The 26,325-nt window shown below is 38.7% G+C and overlaps 1 protein-coding gene and 1 pseudogene across 2 annotated transcripts in view; one reads left to right on the top strand and one right to left on the bottom strand.

The window, feature by feature from the left end:
- The window catches only part of LOC116636448, a 118,006-nt pseudogene extending 96,861 nt beyond the window's left edge, over positions 1 to 21,145 (bottom strand).
- Positions 21,146 to 21,781: 636 nt separating this feature from the next.
- UGP2 (UDP-glucose pyrophosphorylase 2) overlaps positions 21,782 to 26,325 on the top strand; it is a 71,886-nt gene continuing 67,342 nt past the window's right edge. The window contains exon 1 of one of the 2 annotated variants that reach the window (XM_032410863.1): positions 21,782 to 22,028. Coding sequence is in view for 1 of the 2 variants with exons in the window: in XM_032410862.1 (XP_032266753.1) it covers positions 22,987 to 23,005 (19 nt within the window). In the remaining variant the exon portion in view is untranslated. Of the gene's footprint in view, positions 22,029 to 22,084; positions 23,006 to 26,325 lie in introns of those variants that run through there. The other variant, XM_032410862.1, reaches the window with a different exon arrangement.

Raw genomic sequence — 26,325 nt, 5'->3', positions numbered from 1 at the left:
TGGTAGCTCAATGTGGTTTTAATTTGAATTTCCCTGATGGCTAATGATGATGAACATTTTTTCATGTGTCTGTTAGCCATTTGTATGTCTTCTTCAGAGAAGTGTCTTTTCATATCTTCTGCCCACTTTTTGACTTGATTATTTGTGTTTTGGGTGTTGAGTTTGAGAAGTTCTTTATAGATCTTGGACACCAGCCCTTTATCTGTAGTGTCATTTGCAAATATCTTCTCCCATTCTGTGGGTTGCCTCTTTGTTTTGTTGACTGTTTCCTTTGCTGTGCAGAAGCTTTTTATCCTGATGAAGTCCCAAAAGTTCATTTTTGCTTTTGTTTCACTAGCTTTTGGAGATGTATCTTGAAAGAAGTTGCTGTGGTTGATGTCAAAGAGGTTACTCCCTATGTTCTCCTCTAGGATTTTGATGGATTCCTGTCTCACATTGAGGTCTTTCATCCACTTTGAGTTTATCTTTGTGAATAGTGTTAGAGAATGGTCGAGTTTCATTCTTCTGCATGTGGCTGTCCAATTTTCCCAGCACCAATTATTGAAGAGACTGTCTTTTTTCCATTGCATGTTTTTTCCTGCTTTGTCGAAGATTAGTTGACCATAGAGTTGAGGGTCCATATCTGGGTTCTCTATTCTGTTCCATTGGTCTATATGTCTGTTCTTGTGCCAGTACCATGCTGTCTTGGGTGATCACAGCTTTGTAATATAGCTTGAAATCGGGCAATGTGATGCCCCCAGCTTTGTTTTTCTTTTTCAACATTTCCTTGGTGATTCGGGGTCTTTTCTGATTCCATACAAATTTTAGGATTGTTTGTTCCAAAACTTTGAAAAATGTCATTGGAACTTTGATCGGGATGGCACTGAAGGTATAGATTGCTGTGGGTAGCATAGACATTTTAACAATGTTTATTCTTCTGATCCATGACCATGGAATATTTTTCCATTTTTTGTGTCTTCTTCAGTTTCTTTCATGAGTGTTCTGTAGTTCCTAGAGTATAGATCCTTTACCTCTTTGGTTAGGTTTATTCCGAGGTATCTTACGGTTTTGGGTGCTATTGTAAATGGAATCGTTTCTCTAATTTCTCTTTCTACAGTTGTGTTGTTAGTGTATAAGAAAGCAACTGATTTCTGTGCATTGATTTTGTATCCTGCCACATTACTGAATTGCTGGATGAGTTCTAGTAATTTGGGGATGGAGTCTTTTGGCTTTTCCACATAAAGTATCATGTCATCTGCGAAAAGAGAGAGTTTGATTTCTTCTTTGCAAATTTGAATACCTTTTATTTCTTTTTGTTGTCTGATTGCTGTTGCTAGGACTTCTAGTACTATGGTGAACAATAGTGGCGAGAGTGGGCATCCTTGACGTGTTCCTGATCTTAAGGGAAAGGCTCTCAGCTTTTCCCCATTGAGGATGATATTTGCTGTGGGTTTTTCATAGATGGATTTTATGAACTTGAGGAATGTTCCCTCTATCCCTATACTCTGAAGAGTTTTAATCAGGAAAGGATGTTGTATTTTGTCGAATGCTTTTTCTGCATCAATTGAGAGGACCATATGGTTCTTGCTCCTCCTCTTATTAATGTGTTCTATCACATTGATTAATTTGCAAATGTTGAACCACCCTTGCATCCGGGGATAAATCCCACTTGGTCGTGGTGGGTGATCCTTTTAATGTATTGTTGGATCCTATTAGCTAGGATTTTGTTGAGGATTTTGGAATCCATATTCATCAGGGATATGTCAGAAATTCTCCTTTTTGATGGGGTCTTTGCCAGGTTTGGGGATTAAGGTAATGCTGGCCTCATAGAATGAGTTTGGAAGTTTTCCTTCTGTTTCTATTTTTTGAAACAGGTTCAGGAGAATAGGTGTCACTTCTTCTTTGAATGTTTGGTAGAATTCCCCAGGGAATCCATCAGGCCCTGGACTCTTGTTTTTTGGGAGGTTTTTGATCATTGCTTCAATCTCGTTACTGGATATTGGTCTATTCAGGTTGTCAATTTCTTCCTGTTTCAGTCTTGGCAGCTTATAGGTTTCCAGGAAGGCCTCCATTTCATCCAGATTGCTCAGTTTATTGGCATATAGTTGTTGATAATAATTTCTAATAATTGTTTCTATTTCCTTGGTGTTAGTCGTGATCTCTCCCCTTTCATTCATAATTTTATTAATTTGGGTCCTTTCTCTTTTCTTTTGGATAAGTCTGGCCAGTAGTTTATCAATCCTATTAATTCTTTTAAAGAACCAGATTCTAGTTTTGTTGATCTGATCTACTATGTTTCTGGTTTCTAATTCATTGATTTCTGCTCTAATTTTAATAATTTCTCTTCTAATGCGTGGCTTAGGCATCGTTTGTTGCTTTTTCTCTAGTTCTTTAAGGTGTAGAGTTAGTTGGTGAATTCGGGATTTTTCTATTTTTTTGAGTGAGGCTTGGATGGCTATGTATTTCCCCCTTAAGACCACCTTTGCAGTATCCCATAGGTTTTGGACCGATGTGTTTTCATTCTCATTGATTTCCATGAATTGTTTAAGTTCTTCTTTGATTTCCTGGTTGACCCAAACATTCTTGAGCAGAGTGGTCTTTAGCTTCCAAGTGTTTGAATTTCTGCCAAATTTTCTCCTGTGATTGAGTTCCAGTTTTAAAGCATTGTGGTCTGAGAATATGCAGGGAATAATCTCAATCTTTTGGTATCAGTTGAGACCTGATTTGTGACCCAGTATGTGGTCTATTCTGGAGAAAGTTCCATGTGTGCTTGAGAAGAATGAGTATTCTGTTGTTTTAGGGTGGAATGTTCTGTAAATATCTATGAGGTCCATCTGGTCCAATGTATCATTCAAAGCTCTTGTTTCCTTGTTGATTTTCTGCTTAGATGATCTGTCCATTGTTGAGAGCGGAGTATTGAGGTCTCCTACAATTAACGTATTGTTATCAATGTGACTCTTTATTTTGGTTAACAGTTGGCTTATGTAGATGGCTGCTCCCATGTTGGGGGCATAGAAATTTACAGTTGTTAGATCTTCTTGTTGGATAGACCCTTTAAGAATGATATAGTGTCCTTCTGTGTCTCTAATTACAGACTTTAGTTTAAAAGCTAATTTGTCTGATATAAGAATTGCTACCCCAGCTTTCTTTTGAGGTCCGCTGGCATGGAAGATGGATCTCCATCCCTTCACTTTCAGTCTGGATGTATCTTTAGGTTCAAAATGAGTCTCTTGTAGACAGCATATGGATGGGTCCTGTCTTTTTATCCAATCTGCAACCCTGTGCCGTTTTATGGGAGAGTTTAGGCCATTCACGTTGAGAGTGATTATTGAAAGTTATGAATTAATTGTCATCATGTTGCCTGTGAAGACGTTGTTTTTATAGGTTGTCCCTGTAAATTTCTGTTGTAGATCACTCTTGGGGTCTTTCTCCTTTCATAGAACCCCCCTTAATATTTCTTGCAGGGCCAGCTTAGTGGTCACATATTTTTTCAGTCTCTGCCAGTCGTGGAAGCTCTGCATCTCTCCATCCATTCTAAATGACAGCCTTGCCAGATAAAGTATTCTTGGCTGCATGTTCTTCTCATTTAGTACCCTGAATATGTCTTGCCACGCATTTCTGGCTTGCCAGGTCTCTGTGGATAGGTCTGACATTATTCTGATGTTCCTCCCTCTGTACATAAGGAATCTCTTCCCCCTAACTGCCCTTAAGATGGTTTCCTTGGTTCTAAGATTTGCAAGTTTTACTATTACATGCCGGGGTGTTGGCCTGTTTTCCTTGATCTTGGGAGGGGTCCTGTCTGCCTCTAGGATGCAAATGTTTGTTTCATTCCCCAGATTAGGGAAGTTCTTAGCTATGATTTGCTCAAATACATCTTCTAGTCCTCTCTCTCTCCACTCCCTCCGGGATTCCAATTATTCTGACATTGGAACGCTTCATGGTGTCACTTATTTCTCTGATTCTATTTTCATGGATTCTTAGTTGTTTTTCCCTGGCCTCCTCTTTTCCCTTTTTATCTATTATATTGTCTTCCAGGTCACTTATTCATTCTTCTGCCTCACTTACCCTAGCTGTTAGATTATCTAGATTGGATTGGATCTCATTGATAGCATTTTTAAGTTCTGCCAATTCACCTTTCATTTCTGCCCTTAGAGACTCTATGTTGCCATTAATTGATTTCTCCATTGTAGCCATTGTCTTCACAATTGCTAGCCTGAATTCCATCTCCAACATGTTGGTTATATCTGCATCCATTTGTAAATCTGCAGCATAAGTCATAATCTCTGAGTCTTTTCTATTTTGGGGGTTCCTCCTCGTAGTCATTCTGTTGATGGGTGTTTGAAGGAATGTATAGAGTCCAAATTATTGACCAGAACCCAAGCAAGATGCACCTGTTTTCTTGGGACCTTAGGGTTGCTGGCCTCTTGTTTTCCCAGCCTGTCTTCTGTAGGAGGGGCCTGCCGCGCTGTTACTCAGGCAACCCTGTTTGGGCGGAATTGCCCTGCCCCCCTGTGGCAGGGGATGGCTCAGCGGGAATCAGTTTTGGGGGCTTTTGTTCTCAGCGGCTTTCCCTGGCACTTTCCACGTCTCTTCCGCGAGTCAGAGCAGAAGAGACCATTTCCAACCCTCTGCCTCAGAGCAGAGAGATCACGGTCTTCTTCAGTGAGCTCTCCAGGCCACACTGTCTCCGTTTCTGTCCATGCTGCTATAAACTGCAGCGTCCTGGGTTGTGCGCCCCTCCGCAGCGCTCCCAGTCCTGCCTCCAGGTCGGGGCACGTCTCTACCCTTTGTGCTTCTAAAACCGCCAGCCACTCCCAGTTCACCCGCACGTCCCCGCCACTCCGGGTTTCCGCCCCCAGGGCTGCCCCCGCCGCTACTGGTCTGCGAGTCTGTGCCCCGTCCCTAGCGTGTGAGGCTGTTGCTCACCGGTGGTGTAGGATCCCCACAGCCAGGCACCCTCCCGCTGCCGTTTATCCTCCGATATCTGCCCGCGGAATCAGGGCTCCCCACTTCGTACCTCAAAACCAACCACCTGCAATATTCTGCTTGTAGAGATCCAGATCTTCTTACATCTCAGGCTGGTTTTGTGGGTGCTCAGAATGGTCTGGTAGATATCCAGCTCAATTCCGGGGACCAGTTGAAATAGGGTCCCCTAGTCCTCCGCCATCTTTCCTTCAACCCCCTCCACCTAAGATTTCAATTGAAATTAATTTGAATAGATGGATCAATTTTGGGGGACTTGTCTTCTTTATAATATTGAGTCTTTCTACCAACAATATGCTTATATTTGTCAATATATTTTTCATTAAAGTTTTACAATTTTCTCTATGAGGTCTTGCCTAATATTCAAAGGATGTTCTAATTTTTTTCTTGCTATCACAAAAAAAACTCTTAAAATGTTATTTCTCTAGTTGTATATAAAATGTATTTAACTTTTGTATATTAATCTTACATCAGACACTTTGGCAAATTATCTGATTAAGTCTAATGATTTGTTGGTAGAATTTTTTGGATTTTTCTATGTAGACAATCATCTTACCTGCAAATAATGACAGTTTTATTTATTCCCTTCCAATCCTTGAACTTTTTTTCTGTTGACTTACTGTAGAAATTCTTCCTTTACCTACCTAAATATTTCTGTGTCCTCACATTAGATATGTTTCCTGTAAATTCCATTCAGGGGCATTTTATATGTTTTTCTTAGTCTAATAATCTAAACTAATAGTCTCTCTTTTTTAATTTGTGAGTTAGTCCAAGTGGTATTTATTAAATGTTTACTAATACATTTGGATTTATTTCTACCATTTTTCCATGCTTATTTTCTCTTTTAAATTAAAAAAAATTGTCTTTAGGTTTTACAGTTTAAAATCTATTCTTTTTGCTTATGTCTATTGTATTAAATAAATTTTCTTTATTTGTCTTTCCCTCTGTCTACTGCATTTTGAAGTAATACATCCTACATATATTGCTTTTTTCTTAAGATTTTATTTTTAAGTAATCTCTACACCCAATGTGGCGTTCGAACTCACAACCTCGAGATCAGGAGTTGCATGCTCTACCAATTGAGCCAGTCAGGTGCCCCAATCCTATATATATTCTTAGTGATATCTTTAATATGAACACTTAAAGTCTAAAGTTGATAAATATACCTACCTTGATCTTGAATAAAACAAAGACCTAGCATAGTTTTTCTATGATTACCTTACTCCATTGTACATGTTATTATCATTAGTATTTTAGCTGTATCTTGCTTTTGTACTCCCTCATGAGTCATTATTATTATCACTGTTTTATACAGTTAATACTTGTTCAGATTTTCCCATGTATTTACCTGCCCCCATCGCTATTTTTTTTTTTGTATCTTATTTCTTCCTTGTGGCATAATTTATTTAATAATGAAGTATATCCTTTAGTAGGGATTCTCAACTTTGTCTCTCAAGTTATAGTTTAGCTAGGTATAAAATTATAGGCTGCCAGTTATTTGCCTTTACTACTTGGATTATATTATTCCATTGTCTTTTGATTTATATTATTGCAATTGAGAAGTCAGTTTCAATCTAATTTTGTTCTATTTGTGTGGTAAGTTCAAGAATTTCAGGACAGATCAAGGAAGAGACAAGACCATGAGATGACAATAGTGCAAATAAGGTTTACTAGGTGGCAATTGGATAGGACCACAGGAAAGAGGAAGTCACTCACAGCAAGAGACTATCCAGAGATGGCTGCATGGGGCTACCATTCAGAAGGGTAAAAGGACAATGGAACTTCCAAGGAGAGAGGAATTTGAGAGGGGGCTTGTGTGTCTACGATATGTCACTCAGTAGCACGGTGGGAATCTCTGGGTCAGAGCTCTGAAGGGCAACAGCAGTTTGGGTTCTTTTACAGCTACAGAGTTTGTCTTATCTATGGCTAGAAGATGTTGGATGCAGTTTCATGGGGTACACCTAGCAGGCAGGATCTAAATATTAGAAATCTGCTTATTTAGGCTACACTAAAAGCATCTGGATGTGTAAAAACTTGGGTTGGCACTAGCAGGCTTTGCTCTCAAGGTCCTAGCCTGCTGGGAATAATTAAACAATATATAGTGGCCAATATAGAGAAGCCATCTTGAACCCATTTATATAACAACTGGGTAATCTATCTTTTCTCTCTGGATGTTTTTAAGATCTCCTCTTTATCTTTATCAAGGTGTAGATTTATTTTTTCTTTTTTCTTACCACTGTGTCTCCTGAACCTCCCAAGAATGTTCCCAACTCAAAGTTTTTGCATGTCCTAGAACTGCAGCTTGGAAAGCAATTCTTTCAGATATTTTTTTGGCTACCTTCCCCAACTGGTCCAAAACTCTGCTCAAATTATTTCCTGATCCCAGCTTCAAACTTTCTATCTCCTGCCCTCCTTCATTTTTCTTCATAGAATTTATTACTACTTCACATTTTATTAAATATGTGTTTGTTCATCATCTTCCTCCTTTCCCCAGGAATATATACTAGCAAGGGCAGAAACTCAGTTTTATTCACTGCTGTGTCCCTAGTATCTAGAACAGTACCTGGAACAGTAGGTACTTAAGTATTTTTTTATTTGACAAACTAGTGGCCTCTCCTCCATGCTTTATTCTTTCCTTTTTAGGGAGATGAATTCTTTTCTGTGTATCTATGCAGATGGGCCAAATATTGCTGCCCCAGAATGATACTCTTATTCCCCAAGTGACCAACACAAAATGATCAGTATTTCTGAGTTCCAACTCCAAATTCCTAGAAGAGAAAATCTCACTGGTACAGGTTGGGTCAGTAGTCTTTCTTTGGTCCAATTAGGTATATACAGCTAGGTGGCAGGTCACAAGGTACACAAGACAACAGAGATCTTATCCAAGTGGAATAGAAGCTTTTAGAAAAGGGAGGGTCTAAGTAAGGAGGTACTCAAAATTGGTCTCATATTTGCTTTAAGGGCAAACTGAGGAAAATTGAAAGCCACCATAGAAATGCAAGCAATTATAGTGTTCACTGTCAGATAAAACACTATTACATAGAATCAAAATAATTTGCTGATTCAAAATCATCTTTAGCATTGGTTTATAGTGTGACAATATTTTAAAATTTTGATTTCTCTTGCTTTATCTTCTTACTTAATCCATTGCCTAGACTTCTAACACCTTAAACTCTTGCCCCTGCCCCAGCCTTCCCTCTCTTGAACCTTAAGTAATCTTCAAAACTTATTGTTAACTTTTCCTTTCTTAAGTAATGGAAGATAGCCTATCATTTTGTTTCTCAAAAAAATTGCCTAATAATTGCTTTTGTTAGGAAATAAACCACTTTATGTTACAGAAGCTTATGAGTTTGTATTTTTTATGTATTAAATACAAAGAAAAAAAAACCCCAAAACTAAAGATATATATTTTAAATTATAAAAGTAGTACATGCATGAGTTAAAAAAATTCAAACAGATGAGTAGAAAAATGAAAGATAAAAATGTAGCCCAATGATTGTTCACAGCCTAGTCCTACTTCCTAGAGCACTTTGTTGACCAGGACCCAAGTGGCAAATACATTTTACACACACACACACACACACACACACACACACACACACACACAAAGTGATGAAAAGTTTCATCGATTTTACTTACCCTTACTAGTGCAATGCTACTTAATTTTCCCTTTTATCTTCTTTTTCTAATGTAGGTTGTAACCCACTAAATTGATTTCATTCCCACAATTTGAAAAAAAGTGTCCTAAAGGTAGCTGTATCACACTGTATTTCTCTTACCTTCATAATTGAAAACAATACATACATACTGCTACATTTTGGTTCAACTCCTGACATTTTTTTATTGATTCCACACTGAAAATGAACAATAAGAATTTAGCTCAGTTATATTACTCTTCATTTTTCTTCCCTTGGTCTCCTCTTTGAAATTTTTATTATATTACAGTAAGTTCTATTTGTTACTTTATTGCTTTAAAGAATATACTCACACCTCTATTTCTTGATCCACCCACTTCAGAAAGTGTCTCTTGACTCCTTTATTATGTAAGATTAATATATTTTGCATCCTTTCACTTCTCTCCACTTACCAACTTCCATTAGCTCTATCACTACTTTTACATTGTCAATATTTATATTTACTGTTAGAATAATCAAGTCTTCCACATTTTATCTTTAAATTTAATTTGAAAAGTGAAGGGTTTCTTTTTCAGCATTACCATTTTTTAAAGTCTTATTCATTGCTGAATCAGGTAGTATGAATAAACTCATGAAAAGGGAGTCAAACCATATTACTAGATCTGCACTTACTGAAAGAGAATGTTCTAGGTGTAATGTGAAATGGATTCTTTTTTTTTACGTGTCCATTGATTACTCATAATAATGTCACATTTTAGTTTGTTTCATCTTTGGACCATGGCTTACACATTTTTTTGCCTTTGCTAAAGATTCCAGTTGTCTTTCTTTAGTGTTGATGACAGGAGAAGCATAGGTCACCCTATCATTAAGATTATCAATGTTTTTAATCATACTATTTCATAAAATGAATATACTTCTTTCTTAAAGACATTCTTCTAGATCCTTCTTTCTGTTTTACTATTATTGATTGCCCCGGGGCCCTAAATATTTGTGTTCCTGAAATATCCTATTATTAAGTTCCCATGTTTCTTGTCTTGAGCTCTCTTTTCATTTTGCTGGAACATTTCCTTAGGCATTTCCCCCCTGAAAAGGCATAGGAAGCCCCCCCAAAAAAGGTGAAAAGATCCCTAGTCTGTCCTCATCCTTGAATGTTTTGATCATAGAATTGTAGGTTCAGAGTCATTTTCTCTCAGAACTTTGAAAGTATTGCTCCATTGTCTTCTAAAAATCAATGTTGCTGAGAAGATAAATGGCAAACTTCAATCTACTTCAATTTTCCCATCACTCTACTGGTCTTGTAAAGGTAACTGACAATCTCTACTCACTTGACTCTCTTTTCTGTCCTCAGTTTAACTGAGCTCTCATTATTGACCTTGTCTGATACTCTTCTCTATGGGCTCTATACCACACAACTATCCTGGTTTTCTTGAATAATTGGCTACTCTTGCTCAATCTCCTTCACATGTTTTTCCTTTCTCCATATGACCTCTAAATGCCAGAGTTCCTGTACCCTCTGTTCTATTCTCTATGCCTTCTCCCTACATGATCTTACCCATTCTCATAGCTTTAAAAACTATCTGCTGACAATTCCTAAATTTATAACAGTAGGCTAGACTTCCTTTCTGAGCTCCAGATTCACATCTTTAAATACCTACTTAACATCTCTCTTGTATGTCTCCCAGGCATTTCAAACTTAACATGACCAAAATGGTTCTCTAAATCTGGATCTCCCTCAGCCTTTACCACCTCAATAAATGGCCCTGTGATAAATTGTCCTCCTTGACTCTTCCCTTTCGTTCTCTCCTCATGACTCCTCCCTCCTCAATGAATCCATCACCAATTCCTGTTATTTCCACCTTCAAAATATATCTCTATACTCTTTTAAAAATGTCAATTAGAAAAAAAAAATGTCAATTAGATCATGTCAATTCCTTGCTTTAAATGACTGAATTGCTTTTCATTGCATTTAGGATAAATCCAAAACCTGTACAGCCAGGTCTACATGTCTGATTCCTCCCATTTCTCCAAAATTATTTGTCTCTTGCCATCTTTCACTCGCTTATTTCCTCACTCCATCCTCCTGTCATCTCCTAGAATACACCATGCTCCTTCTATCTCAGAGCCTCTGTACTTGCTGTGCTATCTAGCATACATTCTCCTTAGGTCTTTACATAGTTGATTTTTTTTTTCCTTCAGATTTTAGCTTAAATGCTCAGGGCTTCCATGTTAACCCACACATAAAAGTAGCCTTCTGGAGGGCACAGTGTCACTTGGATTTTAACCTCCACAGGCAGAAGTCTAAATGCTACCCCTCAGAAAGGCTTTTCTTGACCATGTTACCATATTAATGTTCCTTGTTATTCTGGATTACAGCACTCTATTTCATTCATAGCTTTTTGTTCAATCTGTAATTATTTAACTAATTATTATTTTATTTATTGGTTTATAGCCTGTCAGCCTCACTTAGTATACTTCTCTGTTAGGTTCACCATTATAAACCTGCAGCCTACCAGTGTCTGGTTCATGGTAGTGTTCAATGAATATTTTTTGAATGAATAAGTGAGTGAAACCGTGCTCTGGAACTTCATAAGAATGTGAAAAAGAAAATGGTTTGAGTTATACAGTTTAGTTTTTCCTGGACACATTTCATCTGAAAACTTGTTTCTCTTCACATTTTCTTTTACCATTTATTTCTACCTCTTGAATTTTTCTGTTCTGTTTCCCCAGAACCTCTTTTTGACACATCATAGGATTGCCCTAGAGTCGGTGATATGTCAAGCTGAGTGCCAAGAGGTGTTAAGTATCTCTCATTTTAAAGAAAAGCCTCAATAATTAGAGCTTTGGCACTCCCAACCAGCACCCCAATCCCCCTTCCCCATCTATCCCAGGTCTATGACTAGATGATTGAGGAAGGATAGTGAAAAAAGAAATTGTCAGCATTTTTGTAGGCAAGAGTGCAGCATCTTTTCCAAAGGGAGCAGGGGAGTGTGTTTCCTACCTTTTAACTCAGTGAGGTATAATGACTGAAAATCACTTCTCACAAGAAGGGAAAACCAACAACAACCTCAACTATTGGGTATTTTTGAAGGAGAGGGAAGAGTAAAGATGCAGACATACTCTCCTCTCCACTGCAGGTTCCTGGAGTCACAGGTAAAGCCTGAGTCAAAATAACTGGAGAAGGGGGAGATGAGATTTAAATGGGATATGAAATTGGAATTTCAAACTGAACTACTAGAGTCTTGAAAGCCGAAAGTAACCAGTATTGTCAAGAGGCAGGAAAGGACAATTTGACAGGTCATGACTGAAGAAAGCGTTTAGAAAAAAAGAAGTTTTATGTTTGTGACACTGTTCCAACAGTTTAATAAAATGGACATGGGTGGTTGCTGAAATTTCTGGATTGATATACGATGTCATAATTTTTCTCTCATATTTTCTATTTTTTGACTCTTTGTTGTATGTTCCAGGAATCCTTGAACTTTACCTTTCATCCCTTCTATCAAATGGTTTAATTTTAGTGATTACATTTTTAATTCCCAAGTATTATCTCTTGTACTCTGATTGTCACTTTTCTATAGCTTGTTCTTATTTTATGTTTATAGTATCTTTAATTCTCTGAATTAATCATGTCCTTCATATTTAGGCTTTCTGTTTTATCATTGTCCTTCTCTTTGGTGCAATTGATTTTCCTCAAATATCTGGTAATTCTTGATTTTCCGTATTCATGAATAAGGGACTAGGTTGATGAATATTGGTGCTGGAATATCGGTTTTCTTTCTTTTTAGGTAGATATACACTTTACACATGACTTTTATTTTTATTACACAAATACCTGTTCATAGTAGAAGGAATAGTATATAAAAATAATTTTAAAAAGAAAGAAAAGAAAAGTCACCCATGACCTTACCACCAGAGGTAACCATTAATATTTTGGTGTATTTTTATCCAGTCTTAGATAACAAACAAGTAAGCAAACTTTTTTTTTAAACCAAAGTTTGTAAAAACTGGCCTTACTACATGTAATTTTTAGCTTGTTTTTCCCCACTTAGGATATAAGGAATATCTTTCCATGTCAAAATGTATATATATATATCTATCTACATATATATATATATATATATATACACACTACCAAATGTATTTGTCATAACCTATTCCCCTGTCAGTGGCATTTGAGTTATATCTTCATTTTTACTATTAAAACAATGCAAGACATATCCTTGGAAACTTGAAAGTATCCAATGTATCTTTAAAACAATATATTTTAAATTATGTTAAAAATATATTTAAAATAAAAACCTATCTTTTTCCACTTAAAGAAGTTCAAAATCTCTGAAAAACAGATCTCTAAGTTTAGGGGTATTAATCTTTCTTTCTTTCTTTCAGAGAGAGAGAGAGAAAGATGGAGAGAGAGAGAATCTCAAGCAGGCTCCACACTTAGTGTGGAGCCTGACGTGGTGCTCAATCTCATAACCCTGATATCATGACCTGGCCAAAATCAAAAGTTAGACACTTAACCAACTAAGCCACACAGGCGTCCCTTAGGGATACTGATTTAACCAGGAAAGTGATCAGAAGAAATCTCTTCCTCAGAAGGGTTTGGAGAATAGAGTTTAGAGGTGAGAAATGAGTGGGCTGAAAAATATAGTCCCAGTGTGCAAAGATTAAGGGCAGTTCTGGGGTAAATACAGAGTAAATGAGTGTGATTTGGTTTTCCTTTGACACTACATTAATGAGTCTATCAGTCATCTGTGCTGTGAAATAATACACAGTATTAGATTTGGCTCAGCTGGGCGACTGATTATTTTATGGTCTTATCTGAGTCACTTATGTGGCCAGTTTGACTCATTAGGCAGTCTGACTAGAGCTGAGAAGCCTAAGATGGACTCCAACACATGTTTGAGAGTTAGTCCAGGTTGGTCTATGGGGCCTCAACTGGAAAAGCTCTACTCCATGTGGCCTGACATATTCCAATAGGTTAGAAATGGCTTCTTCATACATTGATCTCAGGGCAGCATTCCAATGGGGAGACTAAAAGTTGAAAAGCTTCTTGGGGCTAAGATTAGATGTCACATAATATCACTTCTGCTTCATTCTATTGATCAAAACGAGTCACTAGGCCAACCGAGACTCCAGTTGTGTTGGGAGGAAAAGACTCCACCTCTTAATGGGAGGAGTGACAAAGTCACATTGCAAAGGAGTGGGGCACAGGGATGGAAGGAATGGTGGCCATCTATGCAAACACTCTATCACAACAGAACTTGTTTTGAAATGCCTCCTTTAGTGTTCTAAAAGTAAATTTATAAGTTGATCATTTGCCATCCAAAACATGATTCCTAAAGAAATAATGAGGAACATCTAATATATACCTATACAGCATTCTATAGCTTTTAAATTCATTCATAAATATCTTATTTGATAGTTCAGTCAACAAATTTCTTTTCAGTGACAAACACTGTGATATGTTCTGGGGATACAAGATAGATAAAAGCTTCTTGCTCTCAAAAAGTTTACCATCTATGTAGGGAAAATAAATATTTAATATGTAATAACAAGGAATAATAACTTGAGATTAATGTTATATCAAGGCAATATAGGAAATCATTAACTAAAATCATCATCATCACTCATACTCTGTACCAACAGTGAATGAGATGATCTTTATGATAACTCTGTAAGAGGCAAGACAGGTTATCTGTTGTTACTCTCATTTTTAGATGAGGAAACTAAGTCTCATAGAGCTAACCAAGCTTTTCAGGTTCTAAGTGGCAGAACTCAAAAGAATAAACAGGTTATTTTCCAAAATCTGTTTTTTCCCAGTATACTCTTCTGCCTCCTCAGAAACAAACATGAGTACCTGAAACGGAAAAAATACCAATAAATTAAAACAAACAAACAAAAACCTTATATGATGGTACATATTTTGTATGGATTCTTCTCAAAGGACTTCAGTGTTTACAGCTTTAGGGATTGATCATGTAATATGTAAGATACCTAATCTAGTACACCTACCTATCCAACAAGCAATTCTGTTTACTTCCTAAATCTCTTTGGATCCTAGATGTTATCATTTGCGTGCACTAGGTTGAGAAAAATCCATTTAAAAAATAATACCTGAAGGGGTTCTTTCATATGACTATCTAAAGACAACAAAAGGGATTAGATGAGAATGACTAAACTGAATTACCACTATAGAATGAACTATACTATATCCAGTTTACTAAGCAATGAACTTAATCAGGAATATATACATCTTGGCCCCAAATTCTTTTTGGAATAAGAAAGGATGTAAGTGATTAATAAATACATGGACATATGTAATATATACCAATATACATACATATATATATGTGCACACAAAAATTTCAAATAATTACCAGTGTGACTTTAGCATTATTTTATTCCTTCTCACTAGGAAACTGGTAAAACCCTCAAGTTAACATGGCTTAAAGAAAGTTTTGGTGTATCTGGATCCTTATTTTTCTTTCATTGTCCTGGTAGTCCATTTGTGGCTTTATCTGGTCTCCATCCCATGCTGGTCTGTGTTAGAAAGATATCAAACAGTTTAGTCTCTGAATCTATCTGTGATGCTCCAAATCCAGAAAGTAGTCTTCAATAAGTTTACTTCTATTATTTCAAAAATCTCAGTTTTTGTTACCATATAGATCCATGCAAAGCCAGGACTTCAGTAGGTTTCCAAACATCTAATGTTTTCTTTGTTAAACTCTGGTTGAAAGTCACTGATAATTGAGAATGGCCTGTCTCTCTCAGCACTGTTCTGTGCTCCAAATTCTCATTTTCCTGGTGTGCTGCCCAGCAGTGGTGGGAGGGGTAATACAGACCAGAATTTTCTAATTCAATGCTTTGAATAGCTTACAGCTGTGAAGCATGACATGGAGGCTTTAAGGCCTGGGGCAGGCAGTTGGGACCCCCAGGGCTGGTTGCCTCCAGCTGCAGCAGCCTTTATCAGAGGGTGGCCCAAGAGGAACAGAGTCTCTACAGGTGGAGTGGATGATGAAAAACATAAAGTAGTTCCACAGGCCACTTATCCAAGGTGAAGAGCTGTATGCTCAGCAGCTGGCTGCTGAAGTAGATGTCCAGATGGTAGAGTACTTCCTTGGCTGTGTTTAGCACATCACAGCCAGCATGGAGCTCCTGGATGGTGCAACTTTGGTGGCTCTGAAACTCTGACTTCACAGACATCAGATACTTTTGATTGTTTGCAGCTGATATGCCCTTTTAATGGCATCAAAACTAATTTTGGCCTTACTGATCCAACAATGTATGTGTTTTACAAATTAAAGCTTCATCATTATTTAAAAATAATTTGCTAGATAAAAGTTCAGCTGAATTAAAAATCCACTTGCCTTATCACATCAAATTTCATCATTGTGTTTATTAATAAAAAGAGCTGTTAGATTCCTTGAATATAATTTAAACCATTACATATTTTTAATGGTTTCTAAAGAAATGGTTTTAAATTTTTAAAAAAATCTATTTGTACAACATTTCTTATGATTGGTGACTGTGTTCCTTCCCTCTGGTTGCTGAAACAAATGACCACAAACTGAGTGGTTTATAACAATATATATTTATTCTCTTATAGTTCTGGAAGCCTGAAATCTGAAATGGGTTTCTCTGGGATGAAATCAAGGTGTCAGCAAGGGTCACACTACATCTGGAGGCTCTAGGGGAAAATAATTGTCTTTTCCAGCTTCTGTGGGCTGTCTTTGTTGCTTAGCTCATGGCCTTGAATCACATTGTCTTTTCTCCGCCTGCCTCTATCATCAAATCACTTTTTTCTTCTGTCTTCAAATCTCTGCCTATGTTTTATTATTTTTTATTTTACTTAATTTTTTATCTAATCTCTACCTCCAACCTGGGGCTCGAACTCACAACCCCAAGATCAAGAGCCACATGCTCTACTGACAGAGTTGGCCAGGGGCCCCCTTCTCCCTACATTTTATAAGGACACTGGTGATTACATTTAAGGCCCAACCAAATAATCCAGGGTAATCTCTCCATCTGAAAATCTTTAATTCAGTCACACTTTTGAAGTCCTTGTTACCATACAGGGTGACATTCACAGATCCCAGGGGTTAAGAACTGGTTATCTTTGAGGACCATTATTCATCCTACCACAGTGCCTATCAAGACTTTGAAGAGATTATAATTTGAAAGTCTTGATCAGAAACTATGTGTACTTTTTCAAGCATAAAACCTGACTCTAAAGGTTATGTTCATGCAGGCAAGTTCAAATTTCTCATTCAAAAATTTGAAAAGATTTTATCTCAGAGTTTTATACAAGTTCATTATCTAATAATTCTCCTATTACTTTCCATTTATTTTTTATTTTCATGCTTTTATTATTTAAAAAGCAATTAACTTATCACCAAGTCCAATATGATGCCCACAAATTCCCTCTAGGTTATCTCAGGATGCCACACAAATATCATTTTCTCTCTGTGCTGTGATGGGGAAAAGGTTGGGAAATATAGCTCTACAAAGTTTAGGAAATTAATACAAAAGAGAAAACAAGGCCAGGGTTTTAAGTGAGCAAAGTCTATCTTCTGTTATAACAAGAAGTCAAACACATACTGCCTAAAATCCAGGAACCAAAAAAAAAATGGCACTATAAACATTTAGAAATAACTATCAGGTATATAGAACTGTCAGAAGAAAAATGGTTGCCTCTGGCATGCAAAGATAGAGTAAAGAGAGGTAGGGCAGAAGAGTACTGCTATTCATTACGAACATTTTGGTACTGGTCAGATTTTTTTTAAAGATGTGTATCCTTATTGGAATTTTTTTAAAAAGTTCAATTAAAAATGGTACCAGAACTTAACATTAATATACCACATTTTTTCTGTGGTCTTTTCTCTAAATGACATTCCTCTTCCTTTCCACTCTAGAGAGGGAAAAACACTGTTACTTTTTATTCCCTAATCATATTACCCATTTAATGACATATAATTACCCAATTATTTAGGTCTCATCCAAAGAACAGTCCTGAGGATCTTCTTTTTAATACTTAGAGTGGTGGGTGTGAAATGCTCAAAATAAATTCCGCGAGACTAAGTTAGGGAACAGAAGTTCTTTATCCTTTCCTTCCCAGTGGTGGCACTGGCAGGAAATTTAATAAGCTAGACCAGAGGCAGAGATGTTTGGAAAACCATCAAAAGACATTTGATGGAATGCACAACAGGGAATCTTTAATATGGTTGAAAGAGGAAGAAAAAATAGGATTAAACTGAATGCTTTTCTATTTCACAGCTCTTCTCTATGAGGATTTCAAAGTCAATAAGTAGCCTCATCATCCATACATATATCACCACAGAAAAGCAGAATGTTTATCTTATGAATTTAGAAGGGATGTATTATTTTTTAGTGAGTTTTTTATATTTCTGAATTATGATTACATAATGATCTATGTTTATTAAAAACCCTGAGAGAATATAGGTTTTTTTCTTTTATGGCTACCTACTCATAAAGGAAATGACTCCTCTGCCTCTATCATCAGAGGGGGATGTGTGAGATACATGAGTGAGATACAACAATTTCATGGGCATCACCGTTTCTCACCAACACTCTCCTCTGGGCAACATGCAGAACAGGAGAAGCAGGAGACAACATAGTAAGGACTGGCCCTCTATGCAACTTTCAAAGGAGAATCTAGAGGGGAATTATTGATAAATGAGAACAAGATAATGCATGTTGCAGTTAAACTGCATTCTTCTGAGCCTGATGACTTTTAAAACTACTTAGAAGATTTATCAACTCTTAATTATCTGTAATGTGAGATAACACTTTTTTAAAGCATCTTAGTTATTTGAAATAATTGCTACTGTTGTGATATAAAAGTTAAATAACCTGCAAATGTAATTTAAAAATCATACTATGAATAAATAGAAGGATATGTCATAATTTAAATTCACAACTTGTTTCAACAAACTTCCTGATTCATTAACAACAGGGTGTTGGCAATAGGAAAGAATGAAGTCTTTCTCTTCCTCAAGTAATTGGAAACACCATTCATTTTTTTAGACTACTCATTCATTATTAGTAGTTTGTCTCACAGATATTATTTGATATCTTTTTCCAGTTAACCCTGTTTGGTTATCTTTTGACTAAAAATGTCCTATTGTTAGATCTAGGCAGTAACTGGCAATTTCTAACAGTGGCCTCTTTTTCCTTTTTCATGTGGGTGGCCTAGGATTTAGATAGATACAGATGGGAGCCAATATTGAATGTGCACAACAGTCTAGTGTATAATTGCTGCCTGGTTTCTTGGCTAAACACTCGGGGCAGGACATAGAAATTTTTGTCTCTGACATGTTCTCCAAAATTGCCTTGCTTTATTTTCTTGTGTGTAGGGGATGGAAGTAAGATAGACAAAAAAAAAAAGACCACACACATTCCTGGTCTGTACACTTATTTCATACTTTAGCAATTTCTAAACCACCTCTTATTGGATAATGCTCACGTTGGGAGTTAGCAAAACTTACTGTAAAGTCATCAGGACATTGCATTTGCTGCTATTATTCTTACACTTTGGCCCAAGTGCACATTCTAGGTAGAAATAACTAAAACTTAAAAATTCTTTACCTCTAAATAGAAATTAAATTTTAGAAACCTATTTTTTTTCAGATTTTATTTATTTATTTATTTGAGAGACAGAGAGAGCACGAGAGAAACATGAACAGGGGTGGGGTTAGGGGCAGAGGGAGAGGGAGAGGTAGAAGCAGACTCCCTGCTGAGCAGGGAGCCCGATGCAGGGCTTGATCCTGGGACTCCAGGATCATGACCGGAGCCAAAGGCAAACGCTTAACTGACTGAGCCACCCAGATGCCCCTTAAATTTTAAAATCTTATTTATTGGTGGCACTAAACTGGTCATTCAGTATACACTTTCTGAACGCTTGCTATGTACCAGGCACTGTGCCAAGCAGTAAATCTAAAAAGCCATCTCATTCCAAATTACCCCTGCATACACACTCCTTCCCAGGACCCCATCTTCATCCTCCTTTAGAATGCCCCAAGTTTCTACAAAGGTTTGTTTAATCTGTAAATCTATCTATCCATGTTACAGATTTCTAATGATAGATATATCAACATCATGCACCTTGAAGGGAAATTCCACAGTAGTGTATCATGAAAAAAAAGGATTAAATACGCATACACACACACATACACCAGTGGTCCACTGCCACGATCTCCCTTTCCTATCCCCACGTTATCAGCCAAGTGAGGTTATTTCTAGTGGCTCTAGAGGAAGTGGGAGGCTCTTTTACAAAATGTTTAGGAGCTCGAAACGTAAGGTTTATTTTTTTAAAGATTTTATTTATTTATTTATGAGAGAGAGCAAGAGAGGCAGAGGGAGAAGCAGGCTCCCCAAGGAGCAGGGAGCCCGATGCGGGACCCGATCCCAGGACCCCGGGATCATGACCTGAGCCGAAGGCAGATGCTTAACCATCTGAGCCACCCAGGTGCCCCGAAACTTAAGTTTAAATCACTGTATAAGGAAATTCCATTTTACAGGGCACTATTTGAAAATAATGCTTGGGAATATAGCTTCTAGAGTGCTATTTCTCTAAGAGCCAGTCTCTGGGTGATTACGGACTTAATCGTTGAAGACAGGTAGTTCCTTTTTGGAGATTTCTTGAGGCAGCAAATGTACAACGTCCTTTGGTATTATATCTCAATATTTAATCACTTATAAATCAAGATGTCATTCTTAGGTATTACCAAATGCTCTTGCTGCAATTAAAACTCACTTCCTCTCTCTTAACCTTCTATAAAGGTAGAAAATAACAGATCATCCTACTTATAAAAAACCTTGTATAAATTACTCTTCATTGCCCTTTATCTTTTGCAGGCTAAGCAACCTAATGGGCCCAAATGTTTTGGTGGCATCTTATTTTGGTGTTAACACTGATTGATAAATACTATTTAGTGCTACTATAATTTCTCTACATCACACAAAGGAGGCGGAGATTCTGATTCAGACTGTGTCTCCAAGTGCTGTTATTAAAGTGTAGATATCTGGGTTTTAGACATTTCTTTGGTTTTATTTGGGGAAATTAGTTTTATAGCTGAGAGGTCAGTCTTTCGGGATTTCACGTAAGAAATGTATTACCAAGGACTGTTGCTCTCTAGCATGACAAATCACTGGCCTTTTCGGTGTTATTTATCTAGTAACATTTCCATATGAATATGTGGCACTAAATAAAGTTTGTTTAGAGATGAATCATTAAAAAATTCTCACTGTACCTTGGTTGATTAGCGTTGTCCAAAGCCTCAAAATCCTAGAATTACTTGGTTTATTGGAGGCCCCTAAGAGAGCGCTGACCATTCATCTGTCCTGACGCAGGCTGACTGAGTCATGAAGGGAAGTCTGAGATACGCCTTTGAGTCTTACAGGTGTTGGCAATACCAGGTGTGATTTAGCGGGCGCTGGGCTGGCCCTCTCGCCGTTCCGGTTACCACGCCACTGCCAATGTTCTTTGAACATCCTCCTTCTTTGTGGACATCAAGAATACTAAAGGTAAGCATCTCGAGGGGTAACATTCATTTCCACTTTGATCAGAAAAGTAAATGCCTATCACAGCAGAAATCTCTACAGAAATAGGTCCTGGGGCGTGGTGGTTCTAGTGGCGGAGCCTTCACTTGGCACTTTTTTCGACGCCCTAAATCCCTCCTTCTGTTTGTGGGCCCCACACATCCCACTGCTTAGTCCTTGACGCACCTTCACCCTCCCTAGACCAGGAATAGTGAGTAGAGTTTGTATCTACTGAGAAGGGCCTGGGCTCGCTCAGGTAGTTGCCCTGGGGCGTTCTGGCTGTATCGGCCGCTTAGATATCTATCTTCAATCCCTGGTAAACCGGAACATTTTTATGGACTACAAAAATAACCACTCGTACTTCAGGTTCTCTCCCTTGCTGAAGTATCTGCAGAAGGCTAGGAATTTTACTGGTCCCCGTCGCGGCAGACGCGGCTCCCACAAGCTGACCCCAGGGTCCCGCTCGGCGCCCATCTCCGCGGGGCTCCCTCGGGCCGCAGACGCCCCGCCCCCTGCCACCTACGCGCGTCTCATTGGTCAGGCCCTGCGTCCGCCTCGGCTCCTGACTGGTAGTTGTTCCTGTCCGTATGAGCTGCGGGGACATTTCCGCATTGAGCGGGGCTGCTCCAAATGGAGGGGGAGGGGAGGTGTTTGGGAGGAAGTGGGGGCTTGGGGTGTCACAAGCCGGCAGCCAGGTGGGCGCAGGGGGTCAGCAGCTGGGCTGTGACCGCTGGCGAGGAGTTCAAGTTGTGCATGTGTGAGGGGAGAAGGGGAGAGAGAAGGGTGCCTCAGAGGTGACATTCTCTCAGCCTGCGAGCCTTCTTCCCGTGGCGCCATAAACGCCCCCAATTTCCCAGCTGCTAAAAGAAGCGGAAGGTGGGTCTAGGTGGCGGTTTGGAGAGGCGGGGACGGACTTCCCAAGACCCCTCAGGCGGGTGTGTTTCCCTCTGGGAGACGTGTAAAGCTCCTCTCCGCGACCCGCCGTGTGGCCTGGGAGGGCGAATTTGGGGTTTGGGGCCCTCCCGCACTCCTGTCATCGGGCTCAGGGCGGCATGCAGTTTCTCCCCTCGCGGCTGGACCCTTAGTGTTTGCTGCGGGGGAGGGGCGATGTGGCCTTCGGCCCCTCCCGAGAACAAGCCGCGGCAGGATTTCGCCACTCGCTGCTGGAAGGGGGCGAGCTGGCGGCTCCGGCCCGCCCGCGAGCGCGTGGAATTCTTGCCCCCTCCTAGTTCCAGGGTGTTTATGGGCTGGTAAAAATGGTTGCGTTGCCCCTCTTTGCGGCCTCACCCGCCTCCCGGACCCTGCTTGGGCGCTGGCAGCTGTTGACCGGGGTTTCCCGGGGAACTGGCCGGAGGCTGGACGGCAGTGAGGGGGAGGGGCCGGGGGGGCCGGGTGCGGCCGGCCAGTGTCTGCTGCGGTCCAGCCCAGGAGGGCGTGGGGACCCGGGGGGCGGTGAAATAGCCGTTGTAGATCCTCCTCTTTCATTGATGAAATTTAAGTTCGTGTGATTTTACCTTTTCCGGGAGTCTCCAGTTGGCTCTGGTTTGTGTCAGGAGCGCAGTGTAGATAGGAGTTCCAAGCGGACTCACACTAAGTTCCTGTCTTTTTGGAAGTGGAGGAGGTTTTCCTGTTTGTTGTTTTTTTTGTTTTGTTTTTTGAGGCAGTTTTAATAGCTTTGAATAAATACTCCCTTAAGTGACTAAATATAGGAAGGGGAGAAAGAACACGTCGGTTGTTAAAGCAGGGGAGGAAGACAGAAGACCTGCCCTATAGCGTGGCTCCTCTAGAAATTAATATATATATACACATCAGAGTATTTTAATAAATCCCTAAAATGTCGAGATATGTACAAGGTAAGACACCCCTCCCCCCCCTTGTTTTTTTCTCCTGGGTTGCTTCAGTCGGGAGGTGGGTGGTTTGGAAGTGGAAATTGTTCATTTGAGACACTATTTGCGAAACCCTTTTCCTTAAATTGACATTTGAGCTGCTTTGAGCTGCTGGGTTGGCATTTTGGATACGTATAATTTATACCCCTGTGTTCTGCCGGGTTTAGTTCTGCCTCCCTGAAATCAGGTTAGTAGCACTACGGCTCGCTAGGATAGTGGCTGTAAATGATGATAAAACAGGATTTTGCCTGCTGATTAACCGCTGTTCTCTTTTACTGGTGGAAGTCAAGGTAACCATGTGTGCGCGAACGGGAAGGGAAACTGGGAGGGCTGAGGGAAGGTAGGTGGGTTTTGCCAGGACTGTTGGGGAAGCTTTAGTGTTCTCTGCTTCTGCTCCGTTTGTGTGTACGTGGTTGGAGTCTCAGATTCAGTTATTGCGAAACCGGGAGTAGCCTGTAGAAGCTGGAGGTCATTTCAGCAAGAGAAATGACTTTGCTGCATTGCTGTTTATTTTTTCCTTCTTTGAAATCTGGAAAGATTATTAAGGTTTCTTTGAAACTTGAAAATTGCCCTCTAAATTTTACATGTCTATTAAAAAAGAGTTAGCGAATGCCTCTGAACTGAGTTAAGCATTAAGATCGCTTGTATGTCTCTGTGTGTTGGTTGTACACACTGAAATTGGTCTGCCTTAAACCTGTCACTAGTTTTTAGCATAGGATTTGCCTTCTTGTATGCAAGTAAACCCTTCTCTTGCAGACCCGAGTGTAAAAGCTTCAGCTGTCTTGCTGAACACACAGCTAGTGAAAGTTCACAACCACTTAATGTGTCTCTCAACAGAGGTACTTAAAAAAAAAAAAAAAAAGTCAGTTATGGCCATTATTTGATCTTAGGAATAAAAATGCCCTAGTAAGTTTTATATCATTTTATTAACTCTTCTTTGAGTTTTGTATAATAGATTAAGAGTATTTGGCTGCCTGTCTTATTATGGAAACAGATGGGACACTTACGCCTGCCTCCTTTAGCATTACGCTCAGAAATGTCACTTGTCATTAGACTTTCAAATTCATGTTATAACTTGTATGTGGTGAGACTTTTTATATTCTGATTGAAAAAATGTCTTAGTCAAGAATGGAAAAGCGAGGTAACTTAATTTTCTGGTTTTGTAACAGCAACAAAATTAGCAGAAAGCTGCTTTTGGCAAGAATATGCTAGGGAAAAATGGACAGTCACTTTAAGAATATTACACTTCAGGTGTTCCTTGTAGTTATGCATTAGAATAGCTTGCATAGGTGGTGTGTGTTGACTGATTTCACAGCCTTTGCTGTTAATGACTGTCTTCAGGAGATTCAAAATCCACCGTGGCAATACCTAAGAGTTGCTATGTATATTCCTTTCCCTTGCCATCTGCTTTTTAAAAAAAATAAGTTTTTTATCTTGGAATACTTTTAGATTTATAGAAAAGTTCCACATTTGTCAAAACTAAGACATTATCATAGGTACATTACTATTAACTAAACTGAAGAGTTATTCACACTACTGTTCCATGATTGAATCCAACATTGCATTTAGTTGCCATTCACTTTTACTTTAAATGGTAGTTTTCCTTTTAAATTAGCAGTTTTGCACAAAAAGATGATACCCCTCCCCTCCAAATTTAACATGATTGTGTTCCTGTTTGTCATTGTTTACATTTTGTACTTCAGGTGTAAGCCCTCTGTATGTTTAATTAACTCTGCTGCTGTTACAAATGATAAACCTAATTGGCTAATTCAGCTGTCTCCACAGATCAGTTTTCAAGTGTAAGGTTTGGGATTTTTGTCTTGGAATTTTTTTTGTACCGGATCAAATTGTTTAATCTTTGCTATATCACTTACTGATATTTCTACTCATTGACACTTAGCTCGTGCCATTGAAGAAAGATTGAACAAATATTAGGCCTCTGTTTTCACATGTCTCATTTAAGCTTCACAAAACCCCTAAGAGGTAGATTTTTACACCTTACAGCTGAGGAAATTTAAGTATCTTGTCCAAAGTTCACAGCTGGTAAGCATTGAAATTCATATATAAATGTGTCTAAAACCCTGTCGTTTCTAATACCTTTTGTTGCTTCTCACATTAAAACCTTATCCAAATGGCTTGTTTCTCCAGCTAGACTGTCAATTCCCTGTGGGCAAAGATAATATTATATCTCTCGGGGAAATACAGTGTCTTGAAATGGTGGATGCTCCAAAAGAATTTGTCACGGATGACAAATGAGAAACTCAGCATTTTCCATGTTTTTTTAGTAGGTTAGCCTACATTTTTATTTTCAGTTGTAGTTTTTTTTATAACACCACTTAGATTACATAAATGTTATAAAGAGAGAAGCGTTTGGATTTAGGTTTGAGTCCTGCTAACAGGTGATCTTAGATAATAACTTTTCTGAACCTCAATTTCTACTTATATAAATATTGGGTACTAATACTTTGCCACAGGGTTATTGAGAAGCTGAAATGAGGTGAATTATATGAATGTCCTAGTCACATATTAGATGGCCAGTGAGTTTTGCTTTTCTTTCTTAAAATGAAGGTGGCCATACAGATAGCATTGCCACCATAAATATAACCACATGTCAACAGTAGTAAACAGAAACAAGGCAGGTATGACAGTTCTTTATTTTCCTATTCTAAGTTTAGTGTTTAGTCCCCCAGCACTTGGGAGTTGATATATTAAAAAAAAAAAAAAGTGCAGGGGTAGGAGGGGGGAAGCTTGAATGGTGATATGAATACATAATTGGTGACAGTTTTCCTTTCAGTCCAGTCAACAAAACAATTTTTGAGTGCTTACAATGTGCAGTACTGTATTGAGATTTCATGGGCATCTCTTATAGTGGGCACTTGAAATTCAGAACATCTAGGTATTATACCTGTGTGTTGTGTGCACGTGTTTTTGATTGCCTGGACAAGATTTGGGGTTGCTATACTTGGCTTGAATCTCTTCTCCCACCGTTAGGCAATGTGCTTTGTAGGAAAGCTGGGCATCTCCATTCTCAAGCACTGGGACCAATAAGTCATTCCGTAGAAATGTTCAATTAATAAAAATGCTTAGTGTTGATAGGAGCACTCTCAGTATATATTCCTTCGCCAAACGAAGGTTTAACTTTCTTTGGGCATGTCCCAAGTCTGTGTTCCTCAGGCACTTAAATATCTTTCTTACAGGAAGACTCTTCTTTCCTGGATCTAGGATATAATTGCCTAGCTGTTGTATTCTGCCCTCAGGTCACCTTCTGGCTGCACCTGTGAAATTAC

The sequence above is a fragment of the Phoca vitulina genome, unplaced genomic scaffold (genome assembly GCF_004348235.1).
Source record: "Phoca vitulina isolate PV1807 unplaced genomic scaffold, GSC_HSeal_1.0 scaffold12, whole genome shotgun sequence".
In the NCBI taxonomy this organism is placed as follows: domain Eukaryota; kingdom Metazoa; phylum Chordata; class Mammalia; order Carnivora; family Phocidae; genus Phoca; species Phoca vitulina.
Note: the sequence above shows the minus strand (reverse complement) of the source record. Positions and strands in the feature narration are given on the sequence as shown.